The sequence below is a fragment of the Ranitomeya imitator genome, chromosome 4, assembly GCF_032444005.1.
Source record: "Ranitomeya imitator isolate aRanImi1 chromosome 4, aRanImi1.pri, whole genome shotgun sequence".
Taxonomy (NCBI): Eukaryota; Metazoa; Chordata; class Amphibia; order Anura; family Dendrobatidae; genus Ranitomeya; species Ranitomeya imitator.
The window spans coordinates 205,452,169-205,472,333 of NC_091285.1; the positions used below are offsets into that span (position 1 = coordinate 205,452,169).

Sequence of the window (20,165 nt, forward strand, 5' to 3'; positions counted from 1 at the left end):
TGAGATTTTCAGCCCATTTTTTGGGCTGAAAGTCCCCCTCTCGGCTTATACTCGAGTCATACCCAGGGGTCAGCAAGGGAGGGGGAGTGGGGGCTGCCTATTAATACTCTCCTGCTCCTGGCACGGTCCCTGCTGTCCCTGGCTCCCCAGCGCCCCAGCTTCTTCCTGTACTGAGCGGTCACATGGTACTGCTCATTACAGTAATGAATATGCTGCTCCACCTCCCATAAGGGTGGAGCCGCATATTCATTACTGTAATGAGCGGTAACGGTGACCGCTCAATACAGGAAAAAGCTGCGGCGCCGGGGAAGCAGGGACTGCACAGCGCCAGGAGCAGGTGAGTATGAGGGGGAGCGCTGCGTGATATTCACCTGCTCTTCGTTCCGGGCACTGCTCCGTCTTCATTGTCTTCTGCAGTGACGCTCAGGTCAGAGGGCGCGATGACGTGGTTAGTGCGCGCCCTCTGCCTGAACGTCAGTGCAGAAGACGCTGAAGATGGAGCGGTGCCGGAACGAGGAGCAGGTGAATATTGAAAGTACCGGGGGCCTGAGCGACGGAGAGGCGAGTATGTGATTTTTTTTTTTTAATCGCAGCAACAGCAAATGGGGCAAGTGTCTGTTTGGAGCATCTTATGGGGCCATAACGTTTGTGCAGCATTATATGGGGCAAGTGTCTGTATGGGGCCATAATCAACGTTTGTGCAGCACTATATGGGGCAAGTGTCTGTATGGGGCCATAATCAACGTTTGTGCAGTACTATATGGGGCAAGTGTCTTTATGGGGCTATAATCAACGTTTGGGCAGTACTATATGGGGCAAGTGTCTGTGTGGGGCCATAATCAACGTTTGTGCAGTACTATATGGGGCAAGTGTCTGTATGGGGCCATAATCAACGTTTGTGCAGTACTATATGTGGCAAGTGTCTGTATGGAGCATCTTATGGGGCCATAATCAACGTTTGTGCAGCACTACACCATGTTCCAAATTATTATACAAATTATATTTTTCTCGGAGTTTCCTAAATGGTCGGTCCAAATGACAGTCAGTCTAAGTTACATGTTAACATAGGACCCCTTCTTTGATATCACGTTCACAATTCTTGCATTCTTGAGTTTTGGGAGTTTCTGCTTGTATTTCTTTGCATGAAGTCAGAATAGCTTCCCAGAGCTGATGTTTTGATGTGAACTGCCTCCCACCCTCATAGATCTTGTGCTGGATGATACTCTAAAGGTTCTGTATAGGCTTGAGGACAGGGGAAGATGGTGGCCACACCATGAGTTTATCTCCTTTTATGCCCATAGCAGCCAATGACTCAGAGGTATTCTTTGCAGCAATAGATGGTGCATTGTTATGCATGAAGAGGATTTTGCTCCTGAAGGCACGTTTCTGCTTTTTATACCATGGAAGAAAGTTGTCAGTCAGAAACTCTATATAGTTTGCAGAGATTATTTTCACATCTTCAGGAACTTTAAATGGCCCAACCAGCTGTTTCCCCATGATTCCGGCCCAAAACATTACTCCTCCACATCCTTGCTGACGTTGCAGCCTTGTTGGGACATGGTGGCCATCCACCAATCATCCACTACTCCATCCATCTGGACCATCCAGGGTTGCTCGACACTCATCAGTAAACAAGACTGTTTGAAAATTATTCACGTATGTCTGGGCCCACTGCAACCGTTTCTGCTTGTGGACACTGTTTAGGGGTGGCCGAATAGTAGGTTTATGAACCAAAGCAAGCCTTTGAAGGATCCTACACCTTGAGGTTCGAGGGATTCCAGAGGCATCAGCGGCTTTAAATATCTGTTTGCTGGTTTGTAATGGCTTTTTAGCAGCTGCTCTCTTAATCTGATGAACTTGCCTAGCAGAAACCTTCCTCATTATGCCTTTATCAGCACGAACACGACTGTGCTCAGATTCAGCCAGAAATCTCTTAACAGTAAGATGATCACGCTTAAATTTTCAAGAAATATCTAATGTTTTCATCCCTTGACCAAGGCATTGCACTATTTGATGCTTTTCGGCAGCAGAGAGATCCCTTTTCTTTCCCATATTACTTGAAAACTGTGGCCTGCTTAATAATGTGGACCATTATTTTAAGTAGTTTTCCTTTAATTAGAATCACCTGGAAAACTAATTATCACATATGTTTAAGATTGATTTCAGTGATCCATTGAGCCCTGAGACACAATGCCATCCATAAGTTTATTTGAAAAACAAAACAATTAAATCGTTTTGACACTTAAATCCAATTTGCATAATAACTTGGAACACAGTGTATATGGGGTAAATATCTTTATGGAGCATCTTATGGGGCCATAATTAACAATTGTGCAGCACTGTATGGGGCCATAATCAACGTTTGTGCAGCATTGTATGGGGCAAATGTCTGTATGGAGTATCTTATGGGGCCATAACGTTTGTGCAGCACTATATGGGGCAAATATCTTTATGGAGCATCTTATGGGGCCATAATTAACGTTTGTGGAGCATCTTATGGGGCAAGTGTCTGTATGGAGCTTCTTATGGGGCCATAACGTTTGTGCAGCACTATATGGGGCAAATATCTTTATGGAGCATCTTATGGGGCCATAATTAACGTTGGTGCAGCATTATGTGGGGCAAATGTCTGTATGGAGTATCTTATGGGGCCATAACGATTGTGCAGAACTATATGGGGCAAATATCTTTATGGAGCATCTTATGGGGCCATAATTAACGTTTGTGGAGCATTATATTGGGCAAATGTGTCTATGGAGCATCTTATGGGGCCATTATTAACCTTTATGCAGAATTATATGGGGCATATTTTAATATGGAGCATCATATGGGGCCATCATAAACTTTATGGAGCATTATATGGGCTCCTGATTCAATATGGATATTCAAAACACTTAACCTACTGATGTCTCAATTAATTTTACTTTTATTGGTATCTATTTTTACTTTTGACATTTACCGGTAGTTGCTGCATTTCCCACCCTAGGCTCATACTCGAGTCATTAAGTTTTCCCATTTTTTGTGGCAAAATTAGGGGTCGGCTTATACTCGGGTCGGCTTATACTTGAGTATATACGGTAATCAGCCATTTTATGGACAGGTTTGTAGCTCAGTAGGTAAGAGATGGGCGGGACGCCTACTCACCATATCTCTACCTCATGGATGTGGCTGGGATGTTAAATGTACAGCCACTGTTTTTTTTCTGTGTGTGTATTGTGGTTTGGAGAGGAAAGACTCCAAACTGTGGCTCCAGGTGGAGCTGAAGACACATGGTGGTCTGAGCAGGAGAATCCCTCAGACATATGGACTTTGGCTATACGTTATCTTTTTTTTTTATTTTGCCATTATGCCAGAAAGGCTCTATCTACTTTGCTGAACCCTGCTATGGTTTACGCTGTTCCACAATAAACCAGCAGGTATTTACCACAAAAAGCATTCCTGTGTCTACCTTTGGAAGCAGCTGAGTGAGTCAACCCCTCACATGTGATGGAGAATGCGGGCAGCATTCCAGGAACACGCATAGAGTATGTGGACAAAAGCATGTCCTGGGTAAAATCCGCCATCCAGCACGAGATGTCCGGCAGCATGGAGGAGCTTGTGAAGCATCTGGTCCAGGTTCAACAGCAGCAACAGCAGGACAGTCAACAGCAGCAAATGGCGCAACAGGAGACGAATAAACTGTTGGCAAAGCAGCTTCAACAGCAGCGGCGACAGCAGCAGGAGGCGATAACGCAGCAAATGGAACTCCTCGCCGAGGCGCTACGAGGGAGGCCAGCGGTCTCCTCCACAACTCTAGGTGATGACTCGTACGTCTGGAAAATGGTGAGACGAGCCCTGTGAAAATTGAGCCCGGGGAATGATGTGGAAGCTTTTTTAACTGTTTTCGAGAGGATGGCTGAACAGGAGAAATTTCTGCTGAGCAGTGGGCAGAGGTGATGGTGCCATATTTGTTGGGAGAACCTCAAAAGGCGTATTATGACTTAGCCCCCCAGGATATCAAAGAATACACCAAATTAAAGACTGAAATCTTGGGGAGTAATGATGTCCGTCAGAGCTCAGCGAGCAGTCAAAATATGGTGATACAAAAACTAGTTTTTGCAATAAAAAGCGTCTTTTAGCTTGTTACAGCAACCAAACATAAAAGCCGATATAAATCTGGTATCGCTGTAATTGCCAAAACAGTAAAGTCGTCTAATCAGTTATACCGCACCAGTTCTTCACCTGCCTCCGAAAAGACCGCAGTAAGGCTCAGCTCACATATCGGCAGTCATTAAGGGGCTGATGTTCATTTAATTGCTGATTTTGTTAGAGTTTGGTCATGTGCATATGGCGTCTTTTAGATGCCATTGTACACGCATCGCATTGTAAACAGAAAACTCTTCATTATTCAGCTGGAAGTTTTTTCCTGCAAATTTTTTTAAAAATTTTTCTGTATCATCTTTGTGGTGGCTTTAACCGTATGTACTCGAGTATAAGCTGACCCGAGTATAAGCCGACCCCCCTAATTTTGCCACAAAAAACTAGGAAAACTTAATGACTCGAGTATAAGCCTAGGGTGGGAAATGCAGCAGCTACCTGTAAATGTCAAAAGTAAAAATAGATACCAATAAAAGTAAAATTAATTGAGTCATCAGTAGTGTTGAGCGATACCGTCCGATACTTGAAAGTATCGGTATCGGATAGTATCGGCCGATACCCGAAAAATATCGGATATCGCCGATACCGATATCCGATACCAATACAAGTCAATGGGACATCAAGTATCGGAATGTATCCTCATGGATCCCAGGGTCTGAAGGAGAGGAAACTCTCCTTCAGGCCCTGGGATCCATATTAAAGTGTAAAATAAAGAATTAAAATAAAAAATATTGTTATATTCACCTCTCCGGCGGCCCCTGGACATCAGCGGGAGGATCCGGCGTCCGGCACGGCTTCTTTCTTCAAAATGCGCGCCTTCAGGACCTGTGGAATGACGTCCCGGCTTCTGATTGGTCGCGTGCCGCCCATGTGACCGCCACGCGACCAATCAGAAGCCGCGACGTCATTCCTCAGGTCCTAGAAGGCGCTCATTCTAGGACTTTAGCTGAGGAATGACGTCGCGGCTTCTGATTGGTCGCGTGGCGGTCACATGGGCGGCACGCGACCAATCAGAAGCCGGGACGTCATTCCACAGGTCCTGAAGGCGCGCATTTTGAAGAAAGAAGCCGTGCCGGACGCCGGATCCTCCCGCTGATGTCCAGGGGCCGCCGGAGAGGTGAATATAACAATATTTTTTATTTTAATTCTTTATTTTACACTTCCGATACCGATACCCGATATCACAAAAATATCGGATCTCGGTATCGGAATTCCGATACCGCAAGTATCGGCCGATACCCGATACTTGCGGTATCGGAATGCTCAACACTAGTCATCAGTAGGTTAAGTGTTTTTGAATATCCATATTGAATCAGGAGCCCCATATAATGCTCCATAAAGTTTATGATGGCCCCATAAGATGCTCCATATTAAAATATGCCCCATATAATCCTGCATAAAGGTTAATAATGGCCCCATAAGATGCTCCATAGACACATTTGCCCCATATAATGCTGCACAAATGTTGATTATGGCCCCATAAGATGCTCCATGTGACCGCTCAGTACAGGAAGAAGCTGGGGAGCCAGGGACCTGCAGGGACCATGCCAGGAGCAGGTGAGTATAATTAGGCAGCCCCCGCTCCCCCTCCCCTGCCGACCCCTGGGTATGACTCGAGTATAAGCCGAGAGGGGGACTTTCAGCCCCCAAAAATGGGCTGAAAATCTTGGCTTATACTCGAGTACATACGGTAACTCCTTCAGCACGTAGCATGCTGCTGAATAGAAACTTATGGGTTTCTAGATCGCGGAACAGAAAAGATACAGGTGCTTCACACAAAATTAAAATATTATTAAAAAGGTAATTTGATTCAGTTCTTCAAATGCAAAAAGTGAAACTCATATAGTAGAGTCATTACAAACAGAATGATCTATTTCAAGTGTTTATTTCTGTTTATGTTGATGATTATGACTTACAGCCAATGAAAACAAAAGTAATTATCTCAGTAAATTAGAATAATTTATAATCAATCTGAAAAATCCGAAATGTTGGCCTACTGAAATGTATGTTCAGTAAATCCACTTAATTCTTGGTCGGGGCTCCTTTGGCATCAATTACTGCATCAATGCGGCATGGAATGGAGATGATCAGCCTGTGGCACTGCTGAGGTGTTATGGAAGCCCAGGTTGCTTTGATAGCAGCTTTCAGCTCTTCTGCATTGTTTGGTGTCTCTCATCTTCCTCTTGACAATACCCCATAGATTCTCTATGGGGTTAAGGTCAGATGAATTTGCTGGCCAATCAAGCACAATGATACTGTTGTTTCTAAACCAGGTATTGGTACTTTTGGCAGTGTGGACAGGTGCCAAGTTCTACTGGAGAATGAAATTGCCGTCTCCAAAAAGCTTGTCGGCAGAGGGAAGCATGAAGTGCTCTAAAATTTCCTGGTAGACGGCTGCGCTGAATTTAGTCTTGATACAACACAGTGGGCCTACACCAGCAGATGACATGGCTCCCCAAATTATCACTGATTGTGGCAACTTCACATGAGACCTCAAGCATATTGGACTGTGTGCCTCTCCACTCTTCCTCCAGACCTTGATTTCCAAGGTCTAGTGTGAAGTTTCCCACTGGTACAAGTCAATAGGCAATGGAGGAGATGGAGAAATTAATTTCTCTGTCTCCTCCGCACCTATGCTGTGACTCTCTCATATGAGAGGATCAGAGCACTGACATTCGGATCACCCTCACACCAGAGCAGGAGCCGAGGGTCATTAGCTTATCGCATCCCATGTTCTCCCATCAGATGTTATATGCTCGTGTGACTCCAGCCTTATACTGTACGTAGTGATCAGCCACAGATATTCAAAGAGCAGCAAGGCGACCAGTCGTGGTCTGAATCATATGTAACTCTATAACTGTTTTGCTTGAGTGCTTGCTGTAATGGGTCTCTGTAAATTGTGTGTAATGTCTATGGACCATCTAAAGGTATGAATTCACAGCCACTAGAAAACTGTCTAATGAAATTAGAATTAAAGGGAATCTATCATCAGGTTTCTGCTACCCAATCTGAGAGCAGCAGGATGAAGGGACAGAAACCCTGATTCCAGAGTTGTGTCACTTAGTGAACTGCTTGCTGCAGTTGTGATAATATAACAGTTTTCTCTGCAGCATATCTAGCAGTGGTCTCTGAATGCTGAGCTCTGTATAGCGTCGCACACACCAATAATTGGCTGCTTTCTGTCTACACTGTGCACATTGAGGCAGGACTACATGGCACAAGACAACTAGTCCTTTAGGGATAATCTTCTGCTGATGAAACAGTGATTGTATTGAAACTACTACAAGCAGCCTAGTAAGTGACCCATCTCTGGAATCAGAGTCTCTTTCCATACATCATGCTGCTCTATGATTAAATAGCAAAAACCTGCTGAGAGATTCCCTTTAGATACAGGAGCACTGTATGTATAGCTTAACACCAGCTTAGTTAAATATCTGGTTTCTTGAATTGCATTAAGACTAAAATGTATGTAATTAATGGTATTTATATTTCTGTAGATGAAATGTATGGATCCCCAGTTGCCCCATTTATGAAGGATATATGTACCGTTTCTGAAGATGTTCTGTGTGAAATTATTAGAAGGAGGCTACATCATATCTCAGCAGTGAATGCTACTATCTCCACAGAGATTCAGCAGATATTTGTATGTATTGTTCCATGTGTGTAATCAGATTGCATGCTGTGATAGTTCTGCACATATCAACAAATTTGGGTACAAATCATTTATCCACCACCACACATAATAAATGGGAAAAATCATTAGCATATATACATGTTGTCCTCGCATGTCAAACTGATACGTGTTTGACACATTACATTTTGAAACACCATTGATAATGAATTGACCCCTATTTGTGTCCTTTTGACAGACGTCTGTAAGCTTTTATCTTTTTTTGTTGTACCGATAAGTGTTGGATGCTGCATCTTTTAAAACAAATCAATCCACATTAAATGGATCCAAATGTATACTGTAAGGTGACTGCCGGAAATACAGTGGATGGGAGATATGTATCACAGAGGTGGATGTCCTCTGTGATGTAAACCCGGAGTAATGCTCTAGTAGACATATTACTAAGAGGGGCTAATCTGCTAGACAGGGCCCTGTTTAATGTAAGCTTCTGAAGAATTGGTCGGCACAGAAGCTCACCATATCTCCACCCCGGGGTGTGGTTCACATTGTTAAATAGGGCCTGTTTGTCTCACACATGGTCTGTGTATGTGGAGGTGTGCAGACCTCCAGGATTGTCTGCTTTTGCTAAAGGCCTGAGAAGCTGGACTGTAACCCAAGTGGGCAAACACTCACTATTATATGAACTCTTTACTTTATGCCAGACAAGGGCTGTAATTAGTTTTCCTGTCATGTGGCAAGGCGGCGTGTAAGTATACCTGACTGATTGTACTCTGCTTATTGTATCCTCACTTTACTATTCTTGACTGTTCATTTCTTTACTTTGCTCTTTCTTTACCTTTTGCTTCTTGACTCCTTTTTTTTTCTTGACTTTGAATATTCATGCCTGTTTTCTATCTCTGTTGTTTTCTTTCTTTTCCTTATGTTAATGTCTCAAACATTAATGTATTTATTTATTTTCTAGGTTCCAGAACGGGATGAGGACCTCATTGACAATGACATCCTCATCTCCCTGGTCCATGAGAGAGTCTTGTTGTGGGACGCCCAGGTTCCGCAGCACTCGGACAACATGACGATCCGGCAGCTATGGAATGAGGTGGCCCAAGCGATGTGGGATGGCTGGGACAACACCCCGGCTCGGGCCTGCAAGGCATTTTGTAAGTATTACAATGCAGTGTGATGCAGCAGTGACCTTGGCCGGGATCACACAACTGTGTGATGAGAGAAACTCCAGAGAGTTTCTCTCATCACACACAGTTGCGTGATCACGGCCAAAAGTGCATTGTCTAACCATAATTTTTTTTTCAACAGTGCTCAAAGTCTGAACATGTTGGCGTTCGATGAAGGATCACTTCAACAAGAACCTTCGTCAAGAGAGCCGGGTTCCCAGTGGTTCTGGAGCAAGGATCCGAAAATATAAATATCACCGCATCCTGGCATTTTTGAGACCGGTCCTTGCCCAGAGAACGTAAGTATTTTTAGTGGTGTAATGGGTTGTATTGTATTGCCTAATCTGTATTTTTGTATTCCACAGGAGTTGGCGCTTTTACTATTGTAAATGTTTGGTACTAATGTTTTTTTATTTTTTATTTTTTTCACAGCACATGGAGCAGCACTCTTGACCCTGGTTCTGGAGCGGTCCTTCATCAAACAGCTGCGGACCCGTCCTAGCCATCCAGCAGTGCAGCAGCAAGTGGGCCTGCAACACAGACTGGAGACCAGGAAGATGGTCCACCAGGTGTTCCCCTGTCCCAATCCTCTGCCTCTGCCTCTTTTTTGGGGGGGGCTTTTCCCAGCAGCGTCAGAGGGCCCTGGACAGGTCACTCATGCCCGAGTTTTTGCATTTGAGCTCGCTCTTTCATGATGGACTCAAGGCGATGGGAGACAGACTGGATAGTGCCATAAACCATATGATACACTTATCCAGAATGTCACCAGAAGCCTTGCCAAGTGAAAGCCGACCTCCAGAGGCCAGCACACCATTTTTTCAATCAAATGGAGAAGAGCATGTTGGAAAACCTTACTACTGATATCCAGCTTAGTGTCATGCAGGCCTGCAATGCTGCTTACATGCAGGCTATGCAGCAGACTCGGTATTTTCAGCAGCCAGTGGTGGCATTTCCACCTGTGCCAACACTGTCATGCTTGACCTCAATGCCGAGCTTTGCTGCATACCACTGCACAGCCACCACCATTCCAAGCACTGCTGGACACCACTACAGCACCACCACTATGCCGAGTGCTGTTGGACAGCCCACCGCCACCACCATGCCACTGCTGCTCCTGCTTGGACATCCTCCACTGCCACCACCATGCAGCAGCAGGACCCTGGCATGGCCTTCCGCACCACCATGCAGCAGCAGCCGGACCCTGGCACGGCCTTCCCCACCACCACCACCATGCAGCAGCAGGACCCTGGCATGGCCTTCCGCACCACCACCATGCAGCAGCAGGACCCTGGCATGGCCTTCCGCACCACCACCATGCAGCAGCCGGACACTGGCATGGCCTTCCCCACCACCACAACCATGCAGCAGCAGCGGCACACGGACCCTGACAGGTTGGCCACCATGACAAGGCCGCAAGAAATGAGCCCACCGAGGCTCCCCAGACTGCAGCGCCATTCCCAAAAAGGGAAGAAAATTAAAAGCAGCGGACTATCTGTATTCCTCCCCGCTCACCTCCCAATGAGTCTGATGTCAGGTTTGTCTCACCCTTCCAGTGTGTCTCTGCCATCCCCGAACTACCAGACCCCACTAATTTAATTGCCCCTTCTCCTGCAACCCCTGCGTCATCGACAGTTAGCCAGGCCTCACAGCTACACACCCCCCAGGTCCGTCACTCTACCCCAAGCAGGCGCAGTTAATTTATTTATTTTTTTATAGATAAACGTTAATGTTTTTTGCCCCAATACTGTTTGGTTATTTGTGTATTTCGCCGCCGGCAACACACACCGTGCGCCGAATAAACACACTGCGCCGTACACTTTGTTTTTTTGCCACCTCATAGCTCCAGTAGTTATTAAGTACAACACTGCAGCTTTGTGTGTTTGGTATGGAGCTATGAGTTGTCCAAAAATAATATTACTGGCATTTTCTCCATAATCTCTTCAGTCTGCTTAATCTGTGTCGCAGACTGAAGAAACAATGACAGTAATACAAAGCAGAACTATACTCAACAGGTGATGTGTCAAAAACTCATTATTATGACACCTGACCTGGTGAGTAGAGAACTGCCTTGTATAACCTCCATTTTCTCTTCAGTATACGTAATCTATTTCACACAAACTGAAGAGACGATGGAGGTCATACAAGGCATATCTATACTCACCTGAACAGGTGTCAGAAATAGTGAATTCATGAGGCTGGGTTTTGTGCTCATGAAGTCATTATTTCTCACACATCACCTGGTGAGTATAGATCTGCTTTGTATTATACCTCCATCGTCTCTTCTGTCTACGTCCAATAGATACTGCAGAACAGAATCAGGATGTAACGACGTCAACTACCTTACCACTAGCAACCTAAATGGTTTTTAGAGGAAATACATAGGAGACTCGGTACAGATATCAAAACACGTTGTTTATTAACAAAAATATTAGTAACATTTAAAACATAACTGGTACAGACCCAAACCCAACAGCACATTTTACACAATATTATCTTGTCATGCCACACGTCCAATATCAGAATCAAAATAGGCAGCAAATTGGTCCCACATGTGGCCAACTTCAACAGTTGACCGCAGCGGGTGATGCTGGTAATCTGGCAATGGGTTTGCAACTGGTTCATCCAGTTCAATGTTGGATCGCTCCTTAGCCATTATGTAATTGTGGAGAACCACGATGGCTTTGACAACCTCATCGACTGTCTTCATTTTTAGATTAATGGCTGTCCCAAAAATGCGCCATTTTGAGACAAGAATCCCAAAGGTACACTCAACTGTTCTTCGTGCCCTCGTTAGTCTGTAGTTATAAATCCTTTTAATGTGGTTCAAGTCCCGACTGGAATATGGCTTCAGTAGGTTTTCACACATCTGAAAGGCCTCATCCCAACCATAACAAATAGCACCGGTGGGCCTTGAGTGTTTGGGAGAGTTCGTGGCAGGGGAAAATTAAATTTTTTGCCATACACACATTGGCCCATATCAGAGTTATTGAAAGTCTGAGAATCGTTGCCACGGCCAAAAGCTCCAATGTCCACGGCAATGAAGCGACAGTCCACATCTGCTATTGTCATGAGCACTACAGAAAAATATTTTTTGTAGTTGAAGTACTCCGATCCTGTTCTGGCTGGTTTGATAATGCGGATGTGCTTTCCATCCACCGTTCCCAAACAGTTGGGGAAATCACACACTCCAGAATTTTTCAGCAATTTCAATCCACATGTCGTCCATGGGTAGGGGTATAAACTCATCCCGGAGTACATTCCACAAAGCCCGACAGGTGTCCGCAACTATTCCAGACAAGGTGGAAATTCCAAGCCGGTACTGAAAGTGGAGTGATGATAAGTAGGGTTGGGCGACTTTTACTTTTTTAGGGTCGAGTTGGGTTTCGTAAAACTCGACTATCTCAAAAGTCGAGTCGAGTGAAATCGGCAGATTATGGCGAAAAGTCGGGGATCGACCGAAACACGAAACCCAATGCATAGTCAATGGGTATTATTATTTTTTCTCTCTCTCTCTCTCTCTCTCTCTCTCCATCTCTCTCTCTCTCTCCATCTCTCTCTCTCTCCATCTTTCTCTCTCTCCATCTCTCTCTCTCTCTCTCCCTGAACAGAAAAGCTGGTGTTACACATTGCAAATCGCTACAGCGCACAAGCGACAAGATGGCGATAGGCGTCCACGCCCCTAACACCTATGTCATCACTCTGCCCACGCTCCTTTGTTGGCTGAAAAAATGGCGCCAAGCGCGTCATACGAAACGCGACTTTGGCGCGAAGATAGCCGACCGCATGGCCGATCCCACACTAGGATCAGGTCGGGTTTCATTAAACCCGACTTTGCCAAAAGTCGGCGACTTTTGAATTTGTCTGATCCGTTTCGCTCAAGCCTAATGATAAGCTCTCTCTGGTAGTCAGGAATCAGAAATAAAATATAAAAAAAAAATTTCAAACAATTCTTTTTATGGTGGTGTTTAGCTAAAGAGCTAAAGGAAAATACAAATAATACACGGCAGACCAACAATAGTTATGACTGGCATTTGTTTAGAATTATTACGTACCTTAATGTAACCAGGAGACGTTCCTCTGCTGGAATCGCTCTACGGAGCTGGGTGTCTTGTCTCCGGATGGCTCCTTGGACACGACCAAGCAAATCCCGGAAAGAGTCTTGAGACATCTTGGTATATTCCGGGAATTTGTCTGGGTTGGCATTAAGCTCGCCATATAGTGTGTGATAGGCTCCACGGCTCTCACGGAGTTCAATAATGGGGTGTCTCCAAAAACGCCTACGCCGTGTCCTTCTCTGTCGTTCTCTATTTCTTTGTGGCTCCCAAGCAAACGCACAGGCAAGAAACAGCTTGATGCTTAAATCCAGGTTGAAATAAAAGCTCTCCATGCGAAGATCCATCATGACACAGCATACAGTAGCAAACTGTGAAGATTTCAGCAGTCCAAGGGTCTATATATAGATACTAGCTATTGAACCCGTTCTACGCCCGGGTGGCGAGCATTTATATTGGTATATGGTCTCCATCCTGTCATGTGCTGCTCCATCCTGCGTCCCCATCCTGTCATGTGCTGCTCCATCCTGCGTCCCCATCCTGTCATATGCTCCCATCCTGCGCCCCCGTTCTGTCATGTGCTGCTCCCATCCTGCGCCCCCGTTCTGTCATGTGCTGCTCCCATCCTGCGCCCCCGTTCTGTCATGTGCTGCTCCCATCCTGCACCCCCGTTTTGTTATGTGCTGCTCACATCCTGCGCCCCCGTTCTGTCATGTGCTGCTCCCATCCTGCGCCCCCGTTCTGTCATGTGCTGCTCCCATCCTGCACCCCCGTTCTGTCATGTGCTGTTCCCATCCTGCACCCCCGTTCTGTCATGTGCTGCTTCCATCCTGCACCCCCGTTCTGTCATGTGCTGCTGCCATCCTGCATGTTGTGAATTCTGTGGCAGAGCTCCCTCCTGTGGTCACAAGTGGTACTTCGGCTGGTTCTCTCTGTGAGCTTCCGTTGGTGGAGGAAAGTGGTACTGCGGCTTCTGAGTTTCCTTCCTCAGGTGATGTGGTGAAGTCGTTAGGTGCTGCTCTATTTAACTCCACCTAGTGCTTTGATCCTGGCCTCCAGTCAATGTTCTAGTATTGGACCTGTTTCCTCCTGGATCGTTCCTGTGGCCTGCTGCTCTGCATAGCTAAGTTCCTCTTTGCTATTTGTTTGCTGTTTTTTTCTGTCCAGCTTGTCAATTTGTTTTTTTCTGCTTGCTGGAAGCTCTGGGACGCAGAGGGTGTACCTCCGTGCCGTTAGTTCGGTACGGAGGGTCTTTTTGCCCCCTTTGCGTGGTTTTTTAGGGTTTTGTGTTGACCGCAAAGTTACCTTTCCTATCCTCGCTCTGTTCAGAAAGTTGGGCCTCACTTTGCTAAATCTATTTCATCTCTACGTTTGTCTTTTCATCTTAACTCACAGTCATTATATGTGGGGCTGCCTTTTCCTTTGGGGAATTTCTCTGAGGCAAGGTAGGCTTATTTTCTATCTTCAGGCTAGCTAGTTTCTCAGGCCGTGCCGAGTTGCATAGGGAGCGTTGGGCGCAATCCACGGCTGCCTTTAGTGTGGTTGGAGAGGATTAGGGATTGCGGTCAACAGAGTTCCCACGTCTCAGAGCTCGTTCTTGTTTTTTGGGTTATTGCCAGGTCACTGTATGTGCGCTGACCTCTATGTCCATTGTGGTACTGAATTACCTTTCATAACACCTGCACCCCCGTTCTGTCATGTGCTGCTCCCATCCTGCGCCCCCGTTCTGTCATGTGCTGCTCCCATCCTGCGGCACCGCTCTTTAATTTGCTGCTCCCATTCATATGCCCCATAAGATGCTCCATAGTATATGCCCCGTATCAGGTGGCGTAAGTAACAAATAACTGTGGCATGAAGTGCCACAGCCTCATGCCACAGCAATTTGTTACTTGCGCCACCTGATTCCTTTCCACCGCCATTTTCTTGGTCCTCCTGCTGGCGGAATCGGCGACTGTGGAGTCCGCGCTTTCCGGCGCCATTTTCTTGAAGACACACTGCAGTGTGTCTTCAAGAAAATGGCGCCGGAAAGCGCGGACTGCGCAGGCGCCGATTCCGGAAGCAGGACCAAGAAAATGGCGGCGGAAAGGAATCAGGTGGCGTAAATAACAAATTGCTGTGGCATGAAGTGCCACAGCTTCATGCCACAGCAATTTGTTACTTACTTGTTACTTACCATTTTCTTCGTCCTCCTGCTGCCGGAATCGACGCCTGCACAGTCCGCGCTTTCCGGTGCCATCTTCTTGAAGACACACCTGCAGTGCGCTGGTGCCGCCATTTTCTTTGTCCTGTGTCTTCAAGAAAATGGCGCCGGAAAGCGCGGACTGCGCAGGCGCCGATTCCGGCAGCAGGAATCGGCGCCTGCACAGTCCGCGCTTTCCGGCGCCATTTTCTTGAAGACACACTGCAGTGCGCAGGTGCCGCCATTATCTTTGTCCTGCTGCCGGAATCGGCACCTGCGCACTGCAGTGTCTTCAAGAAAATGGCGCCGGAAAGTGCGGACTGCACAGGCGCCGATTCCTGCTGCCGGGATCGGCGCCTGGGCAGTCCGCGTTTTCAGGCGCCATTTTCTTGAAGACACTCCGGCTCCTCTGCCTGTGACTGGTCAGAGGGCGGCACCGGCGCGCATTAAGCGCGTCATCGCGCCCTCTGAACTGTGAACGTCACAGCAGAGGACCCGGGAGACGGAGCCGCACGCAGCGCTGGAACGGGGGACAGGTGAATATACTTACCCTCCTGGCGGTCCCTGACTTTCCGGTGGAGATCGCGCTGTGCGTTCAGTGTTTACGCATACCGCGATCTCCTGGGAGCATCACTCTCTGGGGGCCAGACTGCGCCGGCGCTTGCGCAGTCTATAAAGGCTTCGGACAGAGTGACGCTCCCAGCGTTATATTATAGATCCCATAACACACGCCCTCTGTAGTCCCATTGGCGGTGTCTGGTTATCTAGATTTTTCTGCTGTTAAATGTAACACCATGCATACAGAAAACGCAAATGCATGCAAACCGCATGAAAAAGCGTGCAAACGCAGCTTTTTTTTACCGCATGCGTTACCTTATGAAAGTAGCCTTACCGGGCTGCTTGCTGCAGATTTGATAAAATCACCAATTTTTCTGCTGCAGATCTAACAGTTCTCTGAATGCTGAGATCTGTATAGCCCCGCCCACATCACTGACCGTTTTCTGTGTACTGTGCATAGACAGAAAGCTGCCAATTAGTGATGGGGCGGAGTTATACAGAGCTCACGAATATGGAGAACTAAATTACAGCCGGATTGCTAGTCCTCTAATGATAGTCTCCTGCTAATAAAATAGTGGTTTTATCAAACTTCCGCAAGCAGCCGAGAAAGTGACAGTTCTCTAGAATAAGGGTCTCTACCCTATGCTGTTCTCAAACTAGGTGGCACAAACGTGCTGATAGATTCCCTTTAAAGGGTACAGGCCCCACATTATCTGTTGAAGATCACACTGCTCCCCAGCCAGTCAGCTTCCTGATTGCCAGAGGGTAGGCGCTCCTTTTTGATTCCCAGTTCAAAGCTGTAGCACACTTACCCCACTGGCCCAAACTGTGCCCTCCCAATGTTTTTATATGAGGCAGCAGGATCAGAAGAGCTGCCGCAGCTTTAGAGCAGTGCTTACAAGCTTAATAGCAAAGAGCTTGCGAGCGCTGCACATTTTCTGCTGCAGCTGTAGGCCATCAGAGTGGCCTCTTCCTCATGCAGTAAGCTATAAACCAGAAGATATAGAATTGTAATTATCAGGGGAATAGAGTGAAATTTTAATAAATAGTACATTCTAAAAGATTTTTATAAGCACTATGTAACAACATCCATCAGTGAAGATGGGAATAACCCTGTGACTATGTGCCCCTTTTTAATTTCTTACAGGAGGATGTCATTCTCAGTGAGGTAAAGGTGGCCTGGCTCAATATTCCACATGTACTGTGCAGCGGAATAATAACAAAAGATGAGAAGCGGCAACTTCACAAGCGTCTCATCAGCCATATCATGATTGTCTCCGAGGAGCTGTTCTTGTACTACTTGCACAAAATGGAGAAGAACAAATCTCACTCTGTGTTTTCTGCAGAAGCCAATCTGACACGGTTCAAAGCGCAACTGTTACTTGACTGCTCCAAATTGTACGTCCGATAAGTCTCCCATTCCTTATCTAATATATAATTTCCTAGAATACTACTTCCTGCAATTTGTGCCAACTTCCGTGGCTTTGTCCGGAGCTAATGTCCGGAGCTAATGTCCGGAGATTAATTGCCTAGAATACTACTTCCTGCAATTTGTGCCAACTTCCGTGGCTTTGTCCGGAGCTAATGTCCGGAGCTAATGTCCGGAGCTAATGTGCGGAGATAATGTCCGGAGCTAATGTCCAGAGCTAATGTCCGGAGCTAATGTCCGGAGATAAGTGACGTCAACAGTGTCCAGTGTCTGATTGGTTGCCGCCTGCTGCGAGCGACCAATCAGAAACGTGCCGTACTGTGACACACTCCGCCCGCCATTTTGGTGTGATTTTTGAATTTTTACCTCACAGCAAGTTTCTACTGCGTGGAGGCGGGCCCAGTGACGTTGCTCTTCAAGCTCCTGCCGAATTTCGTCAAAAAAATGATAATACCATTTACCAAAACTATATATATTTAGTTGTGAAGTGGTTCAGTGACATTTTCACACCAATTTTGAACTTTTGTTTGGTGTTTTCTCCATATACTGCCTATTATTTTTGTTCTTTCTTACTATTATTTATTAATTGTATTATTCTTACATTTGAATAAATGAAGTATATATGGATTCTAGACTCCCGATTCTTTAGAATCGGGCTGCCATCTAGTCTAATATATAATTGCCTAGAATACTACTTCCTGCAATTTGTGCCAACTTCCGAGGCTTTGTCCGGAGCTAATGTCCGGAGCTAATGTCCGGAGATTAATTGCCTAGAATACTACTTCCTGCAATTTGTGCCAACTTCCGTGGCTTTGTTCGGAGCTAATGTCCGGAGCTAATGTCCGGAGCTAATGTGCGGAGCTAATGTCCGGAGCTAATGTCCGGAGATAAGTGACGTCAACAGTGTCCAGTGTCTGATTGGTTGCCGCCTGCTGCGAGCGACCAATCAGAAACGTGCCGTACTGTGACACACTCCGCCCGCCATTTTGGTGTGATTTTTGAATTTTTACCTCACAGCAAGTTTCTACTGCGTGGAGGCGGGCCCAGTGACGTTGCTCTTCAAGCTCCTGCCGAATTTCGTCAAAAAAATGATAATACCATTTACCAAAACTATATATATTTAGTTGTGAAGTGGTTCAGTGACATTTTCACACCAATTTTGAACTTTTGTTTGGTGTTTTCTCCATATACTGCCTATTATTTTTGGTCTTTCTTACTATTATTTATTAACTAGATGGCAGCCCGATTCTAAAGAATCGGGAGTCTAGAATCCATATATACTTTATTTATTCAAATGTAAGAATAATACAATTAATAAATAATAGTAAGAAAGAACAAAAATAATAGGCAGTATATGGAGAAAACAGCAAACAAAAGTTCAAAATTGGTGTGAAAATGTCACTGAACCACTTCACAGCTAAATATATATTGTTTTGGTAAATGGTATTATCATTTTTTTGACGAAATTCGGCAGGAGCTTGAAGAGCAACGTCACTGGGCCCGCCTCCACGCAGTAGAAACTTGCTGTGAGGTAAAAATTCAAAAATCACACCAAAATGGCGGGCGGAGTGTGTCACGGTACGGCACGTTTCTGATTGGTCGCTCGCAGCAGGCGGCAACCAATCAGACACTGGACACTGTTGACGTCACTTATCTCCGGACATTAGCTCCGGACATTAGCTCCGGACAAAGCCACGGAAGTTGGCACAAATTGCAGGAAGTAGTATTCTAGGCAATTATATATTAGATTGTATTATTCTTACATTTGAATAAATACAGTATATATGGATTCTAGACTCCCGATTCTTTAGAATCGGGCTGCCATCTAGTCTAATATATAATTGCCTAGAATACTACTTCCTGCAATTTGTGCCAACTTCCGTGGCTTTGTCCGGAGCTAATGTCCGGAGCTAATGTCCGGAGCTAATGTCCGGAGATTAATTGCCTAGAATACTACTTCCTGCAATTTGTGCCAACTTCCGTGGCTTTGTCCGGAGCTAATGTCCGGAGCTAATGTCCGGAGCTAATGTGCGGAGATAATGTCCGGAGCTAATGTCCGGAGCTAATGTCCGGAGATAAGTGACGTCAACAGTGTCCAGTGTCTGATTGGTTGCCGCCTGCTGCGAGCGACCAATCAGAAACGTGCCGTACTGTGACACACTCCGCCCGCCATTTTGGTGTGATTTTTGAATTTTTACCTCACAGCAAGTTTCTACTGCGTGGAGGCGGGCCCAGTGACGTTGCTCTTCAAGCTCCTGCCGAATTTCGTCAAAAAAATGATAATACCATTTACCAAAACTATATATATTTAGTTGTGAAGTGGTTCAGTGACATTTTCACACCAATTTTGAACTTTTGTTTGGTGTTTTCTCCATATACTGCCTATTATTTTTGTTCTTTCTTACTATTATTTATTAATTGTATTATTCTTACATTTGAATAAATAAAGTATATATGGATTCTAGACTCCCGATTCTTTAGAATCGGGCTGCCATCTAGTAGTAAAATAAAAGAATATCATTGAATTAGGTATTCAGAGTATTCAATGGTGATACCTTTCAGGATGCTTTAGTCAGCACGTACAGGTACAAGGTGTTCATACATAGATGGATGTGGGCTGACAGAACCACAATCTGACGTGTATGGAGATATCCAGGCTTCCAATTCCTCCCACTCTGCTATCCTGGAAAAGAAGGATAAGGCATGTGGACATCCATTGTAATCAAGGGAGTAGAGCTATTTTCTGAGGTGTCGAGATCTAAGATTCTTCACCCAGATAGTGTTTTTTATTTATTCCCCTTTTCTGTAGAGACATTTTCTGAAATCCTGTAAACAAGTTATTCGTAAAATTATTCAGTACATCCTGTCTCTTCCTAGAGCATTCTGATGGCCATTACCTTTGAAAACCTACTAACTGTCCACGATTTTGCCTTGAGGAGAAGTAGGAGATAGATGGTCTGGTCGACCATGCTGCTGTGAAGAAAGGAGCCGTTCCACATGTGTTATACTTCAA

At 45.5% G+C, this 20,165-nt stretch overlaps 1 protein-coding gene across 2 annotated transcripts in view; it reads left to right on the plus strand.

Moving 5' to 3' along the window:
• Positions 1–20,165, plus strand: part of CCDC87 (coiled-coil domain containing 87) — a 145,953-nt gene that overhangs the window by 20,692 nt on the left and 105,096 nt on the right. For both annotated transcript variants that reach the window (XM_069764311.1, XM_069764310.1), the window contains exons 4-5: positions 7,635–7,780; positions 16,871–17,121. In XM_069764311.1, the coding sequence (XP_069620412.1) occupies positions 7,635–7,780; positions 16,871–17,121 (397 nt within the window). The remainder of the gene's footprint in view (positions 1–7,634; positions 7,781–16,870; positions 17,122–20,165) is intronic.